Source organism: Anabrus simplex, chromosome 13, assembly GCF_040414725.1.
Source record: "Anabrus simplex isolate iqAnaSimp1 chromosome 13, ASM4041472v1, whole genome shotgun sequence".
NCBI classification, from domain to species: domain Eukaryota; kingdom Metazoa; phylum Arthropoda; class Insecta; order Orthoptera; family Tettigoniidae; genus Anabrus; species Anabrus simplex.
This window is the reverse complement of record NC_090277.1, coordinates 17,266,678-17,283,935: the sequence shown is the minus strand read 5'-3', so window position 1 is coordinate 17,283,935 and position 17,258 is coordinate 17,266,678. Positions and strand designations below refer to the sequence as shown.

At 40.2% G+C, this 17,258-nt stretch overlaps 1 protein-coding gene across 1 annotated transcript in view; it reads right to left on the bottom strand.

Moving 5' to 3' along the window:
* Positions 1-2,858: 2,858 nt before the first annotated feature.
* LOC136884851 (queuosine-tRNA galactosyltransferase) overlaps positions 2,859-17,258 on the bottom strand; it is a 99,535-nt gene continuing 85,135 nt past the window's right edge. The window contains exon 8 of the mRNA XM_068230009.1: positions 2,859-2,977. Within this exon, the coding sequence (XP_068086110.1) occupies positions 2,897-2,977 (81 nt within the window). The 3' untranslated portion in view covers positions 2,859-2,896. The remainder of the gene's footprint in view (positions 2,978-17,258) is intronic.

Here is a 17,258-nt window from a genome sequence, read left to right as displayed (position 1 = left end):
TTTGCATTGAAGTCTCCCAATATGATGCTAACACCTCTTGGTTTAAGTGATGCTATTGTATTTTCAATGTCTGCATAGAAGTCGTCGATCTCTTGGTTGTCTGCAGCGATAGTGGGTAGATATACCTGGATCAGGTGTAGTGTATATGGTTTGGTGTTGAGAGTGAGGGTCAGTATTCTTCCATTGATAGATCTGTATTTCTTAACATATTGGGATACCTGCTTATGAACAAGAAACGCGACACCATTCTGACCTGTATCATTTGGCCCGGTGATGTATATTACATGGTCATCTGTTTCAAAATGCCCACATCCTTTCCAGTGAGTTTCTGACAGTCCACAAATGTCTATTTGATGTTTCTTTAGTTCTCTTTCTACAATGCGAAGTTTTCCCGTCTAAAGTAACCCTTTCACATTCCATGTAGCTAGTGCTTTACCTTTGCGAAGTTGGTCTGCATTTGGTCGATCAGTGGCAGATTTACCATGCGAGGCCTGATCGTTCACCTCTGCACGTCCGGTCGCACATTTCACATTGCTCGGCCCGGACCCAAACTGACGCCGATTGCTACTCGGGTCGCACAGCATACCAGTATTCATTTCTTGACTCTGCATGATGCACTCATGGGATGATAATCAGGTGGTTTCACCTTGGCTTACTGATCCTATGCCGTTGGCCGTCCAGTGGCTCTTCTGCCTTTAGGGGCAGTTTCCCACCCCAAGGACTCCACCCTCCAGGGAAGCAGTTGGCACTTGGCAGTGGGGGACCAGTTATACTCTATTACTCTATTGTCACCCGGTAGACGCAGTTTAATGTCGTGCACGGGACATATAGTGCTATAGTGACACTAAATAGGGAAGAGTGGTAACTGATAGGTAACACAATGCCATTTTATGATACAATAACACAACTCAGGTTTTATTTTCATTTTTCTGAAAATCTCATCTTTTAGATAAACACCGTCCCTTGCGATGCACGCATGGAGTCGACAAAGGTTGTCCATTACTTTCACCATCATTTCAAGTCGAATTGCCTAGACCTCTTCACGAATGCGTCGCCTCAAAGTCTCTAAGTTGGGGATACATAATGTAAACATTTGACTCTTGAAGTACCGTAATATGAGATGATTCTTCCGGCAAAAATCGTACATAACGTTGGCATCGTATTTCGAGTGGTATGCTGGAAATAGAGTGTTGTCAAATTAACGACATGTCTCTCCAATTCAGGAATCAGGAAGGTCGTCAGTAGGCCTCTGTAACGTTATGAATTCCCCGTGACTGTGTTTCTGTCTTGATCCTCAGAAAAGTAGGGTCTAATAATCCTGAAAGCCAAAACACTGCACCAACCGTGACCTTTGCACTATGGATAGAGTTCTTGTAGATTCACATTACTCCAGTACCAGTTGTCTTGCTTGTTGACATAGCCTGTCAGTTCAAAGAGTGCCTCATCCGACATTATCAGGTTGGGAAGAATGTCCCTATTCTCACCCAATAAATCGATAAAGTTGGTAAAGAATTGTTTCTGGGAGGCTTAGTCATAGCCTGAATAGCAATCCGTACTCTCTCAATGTTTTTTGGCGTCTGTACTGTCCTCGACTTTCCTGGTGTCTTCTTATTCGTGGCACTTGCCGTACCTCCGAATTGTGTGCCGTTCTGCTACTCTTCTGTCTCTCCCAATGTTGAATTGCTGTCGAAACTTCCGCTGAGTAGTACCACACTGTCACCACGTTTGAAATACGGTTCAATCATGAAAGTGCAGTCCAAGGCTCCATGGTAACTGAAATGGCATCCTTACTGCTACACGCTACCCCGATTGGTTTTTTATCTCCACTACCAACTGTTGAAAGTGGTAGATTGTTTCTGCCGGACCCTGTAGGACAGCTGACAGAATTCAAGTATCCTGGTTTCCCAGTCCGAGAAACAAAAGTGGCACTTTCAGCGAATATCCACAGCTTGCTTTACTCAAATAGTGCCTCTGATAGAAGAATAGTGGACTCCGGAGTAAAATGTGCCTCTTTCAGACACTTATCCTCCCAAAACTCCTTTACGCGTGTGAAACATAGACTGCAGCCTGTATGACAATTATGAGGGCATATGAGAAGCTTGAGGCTAGTATGATGAATGATATTAATATGTACGATACTGGCAAAACATGTTAATTTTGAAAACTATTGATAATCTCACTCACGCATTCCACTTTGCGTTTTTCTCTCGTTCATATCCTTCATGCAGTCAGGTGGTTGTTGATTATCATGATCTAGATGCTGTGAACAGAAACCACGTGGAAATACAATTCTTTTCCACGCAGCAATTCACATCAGCAGCAATGGTAGCCTCTGCCCCCACCCCCCGATTACGCTGTGGGCGCATACTGAAGATTCCCAAAGAATTGAGCCAAACCCGTAGAGTCTTGCCTTTGGGAATTCCCCTTTCTAAAACAAATTCCAACAGTTACTGTCCGGCTTTGGCGCCTCACAGATGTGCCAAACTCGTGCTATCAGCGTAACATTATCGTCTTAAAAGAGGGTAATACTTCTCAAAGTGCTTCTTTCTAAAACATACAATATTATCAAGAAAAATCCACAATTTTGAAGATTCTGTATGATACTTTGGATAGTCAATATTGGGAACTCCAGCAGACACTTCTCACGGTGAACTTCGACAGGCTGGAGGTATTCCGAACATGGTGCCTACATCAGTTACTGGGGATTTATATACGTGAACATGTTCGAAAGGGAAGTCATTCATGGAGGGAGTGAACCAGAAGAAAATATTCAAAACTTGCAATTGCATTGGTTCTGTCATCTTTGCCCATGAAATCACTTGACAGCCACTCCAGACAATCAAGATTCTCAAGGTTCTCTTGTTGGTGAAAGCTGCAATTATCACTTGAGCCAGCCTCAACTGAAGAGTACGTAATCTTCTCCTTCTACCAGATTGAGGGAATTAAGGTTCTCTTCAAAACTGCCTCCTGTTAAATCCTGTAACAGAGACAAAGAAGAAAGAATACAAACTTTACTAATACAGAAGAAGTCCATTATAGCGACAATTCACGACGACGAAAAAGTTACTCACATCGTGAATTGTCATTGTATCCAATTTTTCATAAAAAAAAAAAAAAAAAAAAAAAACACACACACACACACGCACACATTAAGATGAGCATTAAATGGTAATCTTTCACAGTAGAAATATAGTAAAGGGGCCTCAAGGATTATTACATATAATATTACTTTAAATGCTGCTATTTTCACCTTAAAATGATCATGGACGAGAGACGTGTTCAATACGCTTGCCAGGGGACCAACCAACCCGCCCCTAGAAGTACATTTACTTTTATAACATATTTATAACAAAAATACTGTTTTAGACGCCATACTCCAATGCTTACAACTGTGATTGGTTCACGTATGGAAGAGGATGACATCATCGACACCTAGGATGAGATCAAGATTTTGTTACCAAGCATTGCAGAAGAAAAAAATGATGAATAAAGGTCATTTATTAGTTTTTACACATTTTTGCACAGCCAGGCCAATCTCTGTCGTGAAAACAGTGGCCCTTTCGGGGCCACACTCCCTTCAAGAGGCTCTTTTCTATCGCTGCGGCGCATACTGTCTGCACAGCAAGAAAAAAGGTCATTTAGTAGTTGTAAAATGCAAGAAATACTGCAGGATAGAAAGGATCCCCAAGCAACAATTGGCAGCATTGTCGTTCCCATCAGCGCTCCCTCCCAGCGCTACTAGTACAACTGTCAAAATCGCGGTTTGAGGCCCCTTTACTGTAGTTTTGCCATCTTTCACACTGAAGCTTACTCTGTTAGTTATTTTTCTAATTCGGATACTAAATGTTACCTCTACCACAGTGGTGACACCAAACAAGGCACAAACACAGTTAAAAGGGGAAGGTAAGAGTACAATACACTATATAAGAAAATACTCTCTCTTTCTTAGCATTAATCCCGACTTGCAGGGTCTGCTGCTTTGCTACATCTCCTCCATTTCTGTCTGTCGTTGACATCTTCTGGTGTTAAGCCAACACTGTGCATGTCTGCCCTGATGTTGTCAGTCCATCTCTTTGCCGGTCTTCCTCGTGGTCTTGTTCCCTCTGGGTTGATGTGGAGCGCTGTTTTGGCAACTGAGTCATCCTGTTTTCTCATGACGTGGCCGTACCAGCGGAGACGGGCTTCCCTCACTTTGTCTATGATGGGCGCGACACCAAACCTTTGCCGGACGTCCGTGTTCCTTATGTGGTCACATCGGGTCAGCCCCATGGACCATCGAAGCATCTTCATCTCCATGGTTGTCAACATTTGCTCCTGTTGTTTCGTCATGGGGCGACATTCAGTCCCATAGATCGCTGCTGGCCGTACCACACTCTTATAAACTTTTGCCTTTAGATATTGAGGCATCTTTTTATCACAGAGGACTCCAGTGACCTGTTTCCACTTGAGCCAAGAAAATACTATACACTCGGAAAAACAGTAGCTAGCATTACGCGGATCTCCAACAAAATAAGTACGTAAAAATCAGTAGGGCCAACTAGTGAACGACAAAACGGGAAGATGGAAGGGCTGGGAACCTACCAAAGGCATGGACATGGCTTAGATAGCGGATTCCGAAATGAATCACCGTGATCCTTAGTTTTTAAAAATATTATTTACAAGATAATTCTACAAATACATTCCAAGTTAACGAGCTATAAGTTCAGTGCTATACATAGGTTTTTCGTAGCAGTGTAAATTCAAATTACAAATCAACTGTACATCTAGTTTCCAATGCAGTAGTACAATGCAATTTACAGGTTATCCAAAATCTAGCGTACCTAAAGTGATACAGAACTATCAGAGGCAAACCCCAAAGGAAATACTATTAAACTACAATATACATATTTTAGTGAAACAAAACGGGAATGCCTCGGAAACAAACAGGTAAGTCTAGCTGAAAAACTAAGGCGTCATAAGTAACTAATTTGGTGAATCTAGGCGAGGTTAGGGCAGACTCCTGTATGAAAAGCAAATCGGAACATTACGGAAATTTTAGCAGGAACGGAATTCAGGAGTGCTTACCCGAGCAGAGTGCCATCCCCGAAGCCGGGGGACGTCAACCAGATAGGCTGCTCGCAGACAGATAAACCGAGACCAACAGAATTCAGGATACAGAATACATTTCGAACACTGCCTCGCTCACTATATATAGGAATTACTGGCCTTGGAGGCAGCCAATCAGCGTGCACGTGTTCCCTATCGCCACCTAGACTCACCAATCACAACCTTACTTTCGATCGCGAACTTTGACTAACATTCTAGAATACGCATGATCGCGAAAGTCGTATTTTTCCAGAATAGACAGAACACACTTTCTAGAACACATACCAACAAAGTAACACACCCTGTACAAAAGTTATGTAACTTTCTGGATCTTTCCAGGAACTATAGACAGAATTCTACTATTTACAAATGCCTATGTTACAACATTATACAGTACAGGTTAGGTCAATAAAAATAAAACATCATATTGTATTTTACAAACAAAGACTTAAAAAAAAAAATACATTCCACTCGCATTACATTTCACTTGTAACATCTTCCTTCCCCCGAAAGTCGAGCCCTGCTCGACCAATAATGTGACCTCACTGGGGAGCAAGCGATAGAACGTTTTCACACAGTACCGATAGTAAAGGTAAATTACTTTAACACACCTGATTTCTTGAAGTTAATTTTGTCATAACCAACAACACAAACTGTCACATAATTTTCAAAAATAATATAGATCCACCTCTTGAATAAATATCACAAAATCCACAAGGATTGTCACATTGCACTTCAAAATGCCTTCTTTCACAGATGATTAGACAATTTGTAGTCTGTCTACCAAATCATGTACACCATACTTTCTTCGAATGTTAGAAATACCAAAACTTCTCACTTGTTGCTAACACTTTTGCACTACTTTCCCACAACAGTCACAGCACAGCTAGGCCACAGGTTCTTGCTGATGATGCGGCTGCCGACACGGCCGTTTGCCGCCAGCCTCCATTTAATGTCAGTCCAAACCCGACACCTAAATGAGATGCAGTTCAGTGATCTCTTGCACCAAATAAGCCGGGGTGAGACACCGTCCAGTCCACCTGCCACCAATAGGATGTTCCCCGCAGGATAGTGGTGCCGGATGTTGACGCCCAAGGCACACAGTGTGCCTCCCAATTTGGCACTTCAGGTTGCTGTCCAAAGAAACTGGTCACTGCAGCCACTGTAACACACACAAACCGCAGCAGACAGGGGAATACTTTGAGTTAAAAGTATGCTGCTGGGCTCAAGATCTCGCGTAGAGTCACCCGATGGGTGGCTTAATAAGTATGCAGTAGGGACTCTCCCTCGCACACCAGGGATATTAGGGCACTAGCCCCGGGGTAAGCACTGCTATCTACAATTCACGTGACAAGATTATGGTGGGGGTGAAAAGAAACTACAGGAGGGTGCCCTAAACCTGACCATAAAAGGAAGAAAATTCCAAGTAGTGACCTTAAACTAAAACTTATCTAACTTATAATACTAAATCGATTACACTAGAGGATGCCTAAAGTATTCACTTATACAATTACTTACAACTAACTTACAATAAAACTTATTATCTTATACCGTAACTGAAACCTTATAAATAACCTTACAATAAACTTATTTTATAACTAAATTCTTACGAATAACATACAACTAAATCTACAAGGTCACCAACAATGGTATTTACCCTTCCCTACCAAACTTAAGGTACCTTGATCTGGAGAGATGTACTCTGCTGATCCTTTTCCTTTCGGGATCACTCACCAATAATGTCACCGGGGTAAGGAACTTTAAGATGGTGCAGGGACCTCGAAATCTGGGGGCCAACTTACTGATAACATGGTCCGCAGCACTACTGACGGGATGTGTTCTAATAAACACCTGGTCACCCACAGAGAGATCGTGCGGTCTTCGCCCGTGGTTGTAATTACACTGCACCTTAGCGTAATAAACCTTCAAGTTCTTTCGTGCACGGTGTCAATTAGCTCGGATCTTTTCTGGGCTGGCATCGTCGGGCAGAAGATTAATTGACCATAGGTTAGATAGAGGAGAATTTGGAGTAAAAGCCAACATCAACAAAGCAGGGGTTTGCTTGTGGCTTTCATGGACAGCAGTGTTAAATGCAAATGACAACCAATTCAATGAGGAATCCCACTTGAAGTGGTCTGAGGAGTGATAAGCGATTAGGGCAGATCACAGGTTACGATTCACTCTCTCAGCATAATTGGGCTTCGGGTAATACGGGGTAGTGGTTACATGAGCAATGGATAGATCAAAACAGAAATTCCGGAACTGGGCAGAAGTAAAGGCTCTTGCGTTATCACTTACCAAGAACTGACAGGGTCCAAACGAGGCGAATATCTGTTTCAAGCACGAGATGGTGGTGTTGGCATTAGCCATCCGAGTGGGGAACAGCCACGTAAAACGCGAAAAGGCGTCAACACACACGAGTATGAAACGATGACCATTCCGAGATCTCGGGAAAGGACCAATATAGTCTATGAACAGTCTTTCCATGGGGCGAGAAGCTTGCTCAGAAGACAAGAGACCTAGACGAGTATTCGGAGCAGGTTTACTGATGTTGCAAGTCTTACAGGACTTGACAAGGGTACGGATCTCACTATCCATGGATTTCCAAATAAAGTGATTACGGATTTTTTCTCTTGTTTTGAAAACTCCTAGATGACCGCCCACTGGGGATTCATGAAAGTATTTGAAGAGAGCCGGGACCAGGTTAGTTGGGACTACAATTTTGGGGTCTCTGCGACCACGAGCAGGACAACACAAGACACCATTCTTAAGAATATAGGGCTTAACATGCTCACCGGATTTAATCCTGTCGACAATGGCCTTTAACTCAGGATCATCCTCTTGATGTTTGGCAATATCCTTGAAAAGGAAGGGAGAGTCAGTGAGAACAACATTGACAAAAGCTGATACTTGTTCGGGAGATGAGTCTACTGGCTCGGATTGAGGGTCAGAGTTGTCTGGATGGAACATTCTACTGAGGCCATCAGCCACAACGTTTTCCGTGCCACGACTGTGGCGGGCTTCAAATTGGAAGGCTGAGATGCGCACTGCCCATCGTGCTAGACGACCGGTCTTTCGCGGCTTGGCCAGTACCCAACTCAACGCCTGATTGTCAGTTTCCAGATCGAAAGGGAGATGTTCCAGGTACATTCTGAAGCGTTCTAAGGAGAAGACAACAGCGAGGGCTTCCAGCTCATAAAGGGAATAATTGCGCTCAGCAGGATTCAGGGCACAGGAAGCATAAGAAATAGGACGACGCCCTTCTTGAAATTCCTGTAGAAGAACTCCGGATATGCCAGAGGAAGAGGCATCAGTCTGAAGAATGAAGCGTTTAGAAAAGTCTGGCATAGCCAGTACAGGAGCGTTACATAAGGCAGATTTCAAGTTCATGAAGGCTTTACGTTGGGCATCACCCCACACAAATTTGGCGTCCTTTCTTCTCAAATCATTTAATGGGGCTGCACGTTCAGCAAAATTAGGAATGAACTTGCGAAAGAAATTCACCATGCCAATGAATCTGGCTACAGCCTTGACGTCCTTTGGAGGGGGAAAATTCTGGATGGCGGCAGTACAAGACTGATCGATTGAGACACCCCTCCCCGACACGATATGTCCTAAGAAGGACATCTGGGGTTGTGCGAAGGAAACCTTGGATGCCTTGAGGGTTAGACCTGCCTTACGCAGTCTTTCAAGCACTTCCTTGAGATGGAGTAGGTGTTCCTCGAAGGTTTCGCTAAAAATTACGAGATCGTCAAGGTAATTATAAACAAATTTGAACTTAATGTCCGATAAGACATAATCTAGTAACCGTGTAAGGACAGCCGCTCCAGTTGCTAGGCCAAAAGGGACGTGTTCGAATTCATATAGGTTCCAATCGGTTGCAAATGCAGTGGGATGCTTGGATTCTTCGGCAAGGGGTATCTGGTAATAAGCCTGATTTAAATCGAAAGTGGTGAAAAATTTTGCATTGGCAAACCAAGAAAAACAAGAGTGCAAATCAGGAAGTGGGACAGATTACCTTACAGTTCAACATCCGATAGTCCACTACAGGCCGATAACCACCTTGTGGTTTAGGGACCAGAAACATGGGAGAAGAATAGGCTGACTTGGACGGGCGTATCACTCCGTCAGCGAGCATTTGATCAATGATAGCCTTCAGGGCTTTCATTTTGGGAGGTGACAACCGGTACGGAGGAGAGCGAACAGGTATGTCCAGCTGAAAAACTAAGGCGTCATAAGTAACTAATTTGGTGAATCTAGGCGAGGTTAGGGCAGACTCCTGTATAAAAAGCAAATCGGAACATTACGGAAATTTTAACAGGAACGGAATTCAGGAGTGCTTACCCGAGCAGAGTGCTGTCCCCGAAGCCGGGGGACGTCAACCAGATAGGCTGCTCGCAGACAGATAAACCGAGACCGACAGAATTCAGGATACAGAATTAATTCGACACTGCCTTGGAGGCAGCCAATCAGCGTGCCCGAGTTCCCTATCGCCACCTAGACTCACCAATCACAACCTTACTTTCGATCGCGAACTTTGACTAATATTCTAGAATACGCATGATCGCGAAAGTCGTATTTTTCCAGAATAGACAGAACTCACTTTCTAGAACACATACCAACAAAGTAACACACCTTGTACAAAAGTTATGTAACTTTCTGGATCTTTCCAGGAACTATAGACAGAATTCTACTATTTACAAATGCCTATGTTACAACATTATACAGTACAGGTTAGGTCAATAAAAATAAAACATCATATTGTATTTTACAAACAAAGACTTCAAAAAAAAAATACATTCCACTCGCATTACATATTTCACTTGTAACACTAAATGAAAGTGGATGTTCAATTTCATTTTTAAAAGCCGTAATACTGTAGTACCACTCCACAGAGGCTTCTGTTGCAAATGATACAGATTAACCTAACTTAACTGTTTCTGTATCATGAAAACATATGTCATGGTCCAGTACAGTATTGATAACGTCTTCACTATAAATTTACTTGGGGCCCTTCTGAAATTTGACTTAATTTCTTTAAGGAATTTGTTTTACGTCGCACTGACACAGATAGGTCTTATGGCGACGATGGCATAGGAAAGGCACAGGATTAGGAAGGAAACAGCTGTGGCCTTAATTAACACGTTGGGTGCCACGTGCCGCCATATGGTGTCACGCTGGTCTTCAAATTTCAGATGGCGGCACACAGGTCTTGAAATCAGAGTGAATATGTGCTCATGAAGTGGCACTTCACCAAGAAATTGCTGAACAAATGCATCGCGTACTCATCGAGCCGACTTGTACTTAAAATATCTTACATACGAAAATACGGTGTTGCAATGATAAATGTCTCATCATGTTAACAGCTGAGAGTCAGGCTCATGCTTGCAAGGTCAAGAACTATGCACATGCCTCTTATACTGCAGAGTACAAACACCGTGTGTTTGGTCTGGGGTTATAAGAGAGACTGTAGTCCTCCCAGTTGAGCTCATCAAACACTGCTACAACATGGAGTATCAGACTACCTCTGCTAGGTTTAAACCTGAGATTCGAATGGGTTAATAAAGAATTCAGTGACAGCATGCTGCCAAAATGAACCATCACTGTTATGAGTGACAACTACTTGTGCTGACACGATCAAATGGTATAACAGCAACGCTGTTACTAATGCTCCAGGGAATTAGGTTCCTGTGGGACGGGGATCTCTAGGCCGAATCTTTTCGCTCGCTGCCAGCCAGTTGAGGGCTTACATAAAGTGAAAATGCAAAACATAAGTCTACAATAAATAATAAGATGTATTTTTTAAAGGAAAAGACTTAGGAGAAAAAAATGCTTACATAATTTCAACAGACATTATCCAGAGGCGACTTCACCACGTAATAGTACTGTAAAGTGGTTGTTTTTGAAGTGGCAAAAAAAACCGGGGTCCGTTTCGAAGAAAAACGACGTCTGAAACGTGATCTGGTTGATGAGATGGTTTCAGACGTTTGAGTCTGAAAAACACGACTATTGTCATGATAGGTGTTACAACACTCCAGCTGCATGCTTTATTTTTTGTAGGTGGGGTTTACAATCCATATGCGACAGAAATGTGGTACTGGTAATCTTTAAGTCACTATAACATTGATATATTATTAAAGAGTATCCTCCTTATTCAATATATTATGTTATAATGTGAATTTTAAAAAAATTAACACTTTCAACATTATTTCTGTAGGAGATACGGGCGCACTGCTTTGCTGGTTGTGAACGGAGCCCGTATACCACACAGGCGTGATTTTCGGGCAAGTTTATAGGCAGTTCCACGTATCCCACAGAGTTCTCGTCCCTTGCTTGGAGGTAGCAGTTTATCTAGTGTCTACTAGAATGTAGCAGTTATCAGGAAGTTCAAACTGAAACGATAAAAAGGGTAGTTTCTCCTTGCCACGACCTCAGTGTGCCGGCTGCTGGGCGTACCAAGTATGTTGCACTGTCAGCTCAATGATAGTGATATCCTGGATGTGGAGAAGTGGGTTCAGAAATAGATGAGTGATGAAGACTCTGCTTACAAACCAGATAACATACGAAGTGATAGTTCAGGCAAGATTTTTTTACTTGTCACGTCGCTTTCGAATGCAAGTTTTTAGCTGCATTATTTTACTCCAAATACAAACAATAAGAATACTTCACCTCTCCAGAAATTTGGGTGTATTTTTTTTTGTTCAGACCAACAGACAGGCTGATGATTCACCTGTAGATGGTGGTGCAAGGAATGCAGGGCTACCAAAACAAACTATTCCTAAATAGGTCATTTTTGTATTTCTAATGTAATTGTGTTTATTCCTGGCTTAAGTAGCCACAGTAAAGGATTAATTGTCTGAGCAAACTTGAATGTAAACTTTTAAAATATATTTTATAAGACTAGTATAATTAAATTACTTTAGATAAGTACTTCCTAATTAACATCTTCATTCTGGATGGCTGACACATTCATATGATACAAAAATCAGGTATGTACTATGTTTCCTTGTTGTGTTCTAATCTATTAAAATTCAGGATAAAGACCCAATTCACCCCATGTTACAATATGGTAATGTTGAAATTGTGAAATTTCACATTTGTCACATCTATACATGTTTTGATCCTAACTGGATCATCTTCAGTAGACTGCTAATAACAAACATATACCGTAGTTAAAAACATTTTAATCTGAAGCAAGAATGATCTTGTGAATGTTAAAATGTTCTTAAGAAAAAATCATGCTCATAAAAAACTGTGGTTTTGAGTTGTTTTGGCATTCAGTTAACTTTAACTTTCTAATTCCAGGCAATTATACCACTGAGAAATACGCACTTATGGTAATCCTTATTGGCAGCAAACCAAATCATGAAACACTGATTAATAATCAGATAGTACAAACTTCATCGTGTAGATCTGTATTGAGAAGTTAAAACTAAGATACAATGTTAGGTTTTGGTCCACCCAATAAATACATGTAACTTTACAAGTGAACTATTTAATTAAAAACATTTAGGGACATGTTTTGTCTCTATTTGAGACTTCATCAGCCATAAAATCACGTGGTAGATTACAAAACTCAAATCAGAAACTGATAAAATGTAAAAATGGAAGAAGTCAATGTCTTTTAAAAACACTATTTGGGAAATGCAAGAAATGTAAATATATATATATATAATTTACACAAATTGACCTCACTTCTTGCAAAAACTTTTGTCTTCAATGTTAAAAATGAAATTACTTTGAAACTGACAAGCCTTTTAAATGAATAAACTTCATTGTTTGTCTGTATTGAACTAAGATTACAACGTTTTATTAAAAGTTTTTGGGTCTACCTTATTTAGTGCCTTACAGTTTTGTTGTGTAGATGTAATTACAACATATTATGTCTCATTCAGTGCTAGTTTCGACTCTATACTGCATTACCTTCAGCTGAAAAGAGGGTTTTAAGAAAAATTGGCAATCATATAAGTTTATCAACATCAACGTCTTCATATTTAAAATCATATTAATAACAATGAAACTGTGTTAAAAAGTATACTGTCTATTTATCCATCCTTATTTTTCAACAAGTCGAAGACTTGCGGGTCTTATGCAACAAACTAATAAAAACATGTGCAAACTAGTTTGCTCAAATATAATATAAAGTGAATTCAAAGTACAACAACAGAATATAAAATGGAAATAGTCTTGAAAATTATTTCTGCTTGATTGATCACACTTCGTAAAACATCACGTAGTATCGTAGTAAAAATAAGTTCCATAAAATCTACAGTGTTGTTCAATGAAGCAATCCTAATGAGGTAGAAACGAACACAAAGTCCTTTAAGATATTATCAAAAACAACGTTTCCCAGTTAAATACTGCAATTAATTAAGATATGGCAGAGGGCATAATTGATTTCAGAGTTTTATATTTTTTGTCGTCTGGTTAAATTTAGGAAAGGCTGTTATCATGTAAATTTATAGCCAGAAGGTTATCATTTCTCTACTGGCTCTTGATATACATTTTCAAGGTAGGTCTACATACGTGGTTAAGTTAGGTTAGTTGACGCTGTTTGAATAAGAAAGCTGAAGCATTTGCCACAAAATGCGATCTTCGGTATAGTATAGATTTGAACGGAAAATTCTAAGTTCCCACAGAGGGAATTAGATATTTTCCACAATAGAGCATGTCAAAAACAGAACATAGTTTTGTCGCCATGTACAATTGCAAGTTTTCTCGTCGACATTCGAAGGCGATGTCGGAGTTTATTAGTAATGCCCGTCCACTGCTGTTCTCTAAAAGAAAATTCAAAATGAAAGACGATAACATGTTGTCGTAATAAATGCGTAAATAACATGGTCATTAGCCGTTGTTAACTCGTTAGAAATAAAGACTGAATTAATGATCGCTTAATTTTTACTGTTACATACTGAAATTAAGTAGAATGTGATACACCTCAAGATGTGGCAAGGTACATCACTGATTCAGAAGATAGTTTATATTTTCTTGCATCTAGTTAAATTTCGGAAAAGCTGCTCCCATGTAAATTTGTAGCGAGGAGGTTATCATTTCTCTACATGTGCTTGAAATACATTTTCATGATACTTATAAGGTGATGCTGTTTGAAGAAGAAAACTGAAACGTTTGCCACAGAGGCCTCTGGAGTGACACTATAAGTTTTTCAGAATGAAATTAAACACACACTTTCACATAATATCGGATTTCGAAAAATAACAAACGAGCAAGCCGTAATGTGGACATCATCCACAAAAACGAAAGTTTTGAACAAACCCATTGCCGTTTCATACCGATTTCAATATAAATGCAGTTTTTCTCGACTTTTACAAAAAAGTCAGATATAACGACAATCCATTATAGCGAGTAAATTTTTTGCCGTTATGAATTCTCACTATAACGGACTTCTACTGTACTCCACTGGTTCTTCCTTATCGGCACTCTCATCATTTATCTCTGCATCTGCCACAGCTACATCTATTTCATTATCACTGCTGCTAACGCTATCACTAGTACTTCCGACTAAACTTTCATCTGAATTATCCACTATTTCAAGCACCGTTACTGTCAGTCAAACTACAGCTGGAGCTTGTCATTGTGCGTGGCACGTCACGCAGACTGATGTAGCTGCTGCGAGACCCAAAGGAACAGGAAGAACCTGACAGAGGAGAATAACATTTATGACGAAACAAACCAACTCGATACATATTTCAGATAAAAGATAGAGACATTGTCTTTCAAACGAGATATATACCATACACAACTGGTTCTTGCATCGTATCACAAAAAGCAGCACTAACTGATACCTACTCACAACCAGAGCTCTAGTGGAGAGTTACAAAAATATTTCAAGCCAAGAAAAAAAGACAAATACAATAATAAACCACACTCTGAATGCACAAATCGTCATGCAAAAAGACAAACTACTCGGGTCATGATTTCTTTATTTTATTCTATGGGAAAGAATGAAGAAAACGAGACTTTAAAAATACGAGAGATTATTCCTCTCACTAGTTTGACAAAAATGTATTGTACCAGGAAAGCCTAGGTCCTGGTCCATATTAATCGAAAGAAACGTTATTCCAGCATAAAAGATCCGACCGACGTACGAACATCTATGTAAAGAATGTTCCAGTATGTGCCAGACCCTACGAGTGCACTAGGCGGAGTCAAGTGACGTCACCTGTCTCTCGAAGCTCACCTCCCCTAGAGATATTTCTCGAAAAGAATTTTTCTTTTACCAGCTTTTCAACGCCTTAACCAATTTCAACGGGACAAACGCTGAATTGTAGCGGACGTCATAAAAGTTAATCCCTGTGAATTTTGAATTAATTCATCCCATGGTTGTTGAGTTATAATAATTTAAAGTCTCAACGAAATTACGCACTCACGGTCACATGGCCAAGAGATGCTACCCCTCCCAGCGCTGGTATCTATATATGTCAAGGCCAGCCAGCCAGCAGGCCAGTACAAGGACGAGTGTACAGCTGTGTGTGAGTGAGACAGAGGAGAGACCGACCCGCGTACAGTATGTTCGCGCAGTCACGGTGAAAGTACTTTCCGTCGTATTTCCGGAACGCGAAGTTATATCGCCGACAGAATTTTAAAAGACGTCGCACTATATTTAGTACATCGCGTCGCGACTACAGTCCAATTCTAAAGACATTTAAGAATATAATACGAGTGAACTTATTGAAGTGCAAATATCAACTATTTAACGTTCCAGAATATGTCATTACGTGTAAACTTAGGTTACTTCAAATAATATTGAACTTCTACAGAAACTAATGTGTAGAATCACCAGAACTCATTTCTATTCGAGTATTGAACTGTATTTCTTTATTTACGCCACATCAGTATACGACTTACAGTAATTTGAGTAAAAATTAAGAACTTTTTCTGAGGTAATATGACGAGCAGAAAATAATCTTTAATAACTTAATGACTGCGTTCAAATACTGTGACTATCGACTTGCCTTTTTAAGTGTGAACTGTGTAATTATGAACGTTTCAGTAACGACTGTAAATAGTATTTCATACAGGAAGGACTGTGATTCTTCATACGACATAAATAGTGTTCAACAATAAATGACAGTGTCAGTGATAACTACTCGCACTAAGTGAATTTTTCGTGTGCGAAAAATCACCCTAACAAGCTGCAATTCTACATGACCCAGTTCCAACCGTCATCACCTCATCGGGAACGTCAACATCGCCGATCCTGATTCTCCACGGAACATTCCAGATGTCCATCCTTCGACATTTTGTAGCAACATTTCTTTCCGTAAGTGAGTAGTAACAAACTGACTAAAATTTTTTCATTAATTTTGAACAGTGGAAACTTCAGTGCCGCGTGTGAACAAATATTTCAAAGTTCTCATAATTTCTCAGAAGTGATTAATTTAATTTCAAATTTCATTTTCTTATCTCGTAGAAAGACTTTAGGCTTTTCAAGTGTGCTATATATCAAAGTTTACAAATTGAAAACTGAGAACTCTTAACAGAAATTTAATTTCTCATATCAACTTACAATTATAAGTGTGTGCTTAGGTTTAGAAAGACTTTAGGTGGAAATTCAATACCTCATATTCTCACATATGAAAGACTTTGAAATCAGTGATATTTATGCCATTTTCATGAACAGAATTCAGGAAGATTACTTTCAAACTTTTAATTTCAATGCCAGATTTGAGTCAATAATCATATCGCAGGGTGAAGAATTAATAAATTGTTTTGAAAAAAAAAAAATTTTAACCATCTATTATTCGCTCTGCGAGTCTATCCTACTCTGTATCGGCTCCAAAACCAAGTTCCACTCCCTGAGGTCCTACTCATGCCCTTTGCCCAAAACTTTTCCTGGTACAGAGAGGATAGTATAATAATAGATGGCGCCGCAACTTCAAGGGCTCGATTTGGAGCCGTGCCATAATAATAGATGATGCACTTGTAATAATTACAACATTCAGGTTTCGATTCAAGTCATAATAAATTGAATCTTGCGCACAGGATCCGACTGCAACTATTACGAACACGAAGAACTTGTTGTATTTGACTTATTCGAATATTCCAGAAACATGGATAACTTACTTGCAGGAATCGAAGCTCTCAGGCTTAGCATGAACGATCAGAATGCCAAGATTGGTCGAATTAATTCGCAGATGGTAGAGTCTAATTCC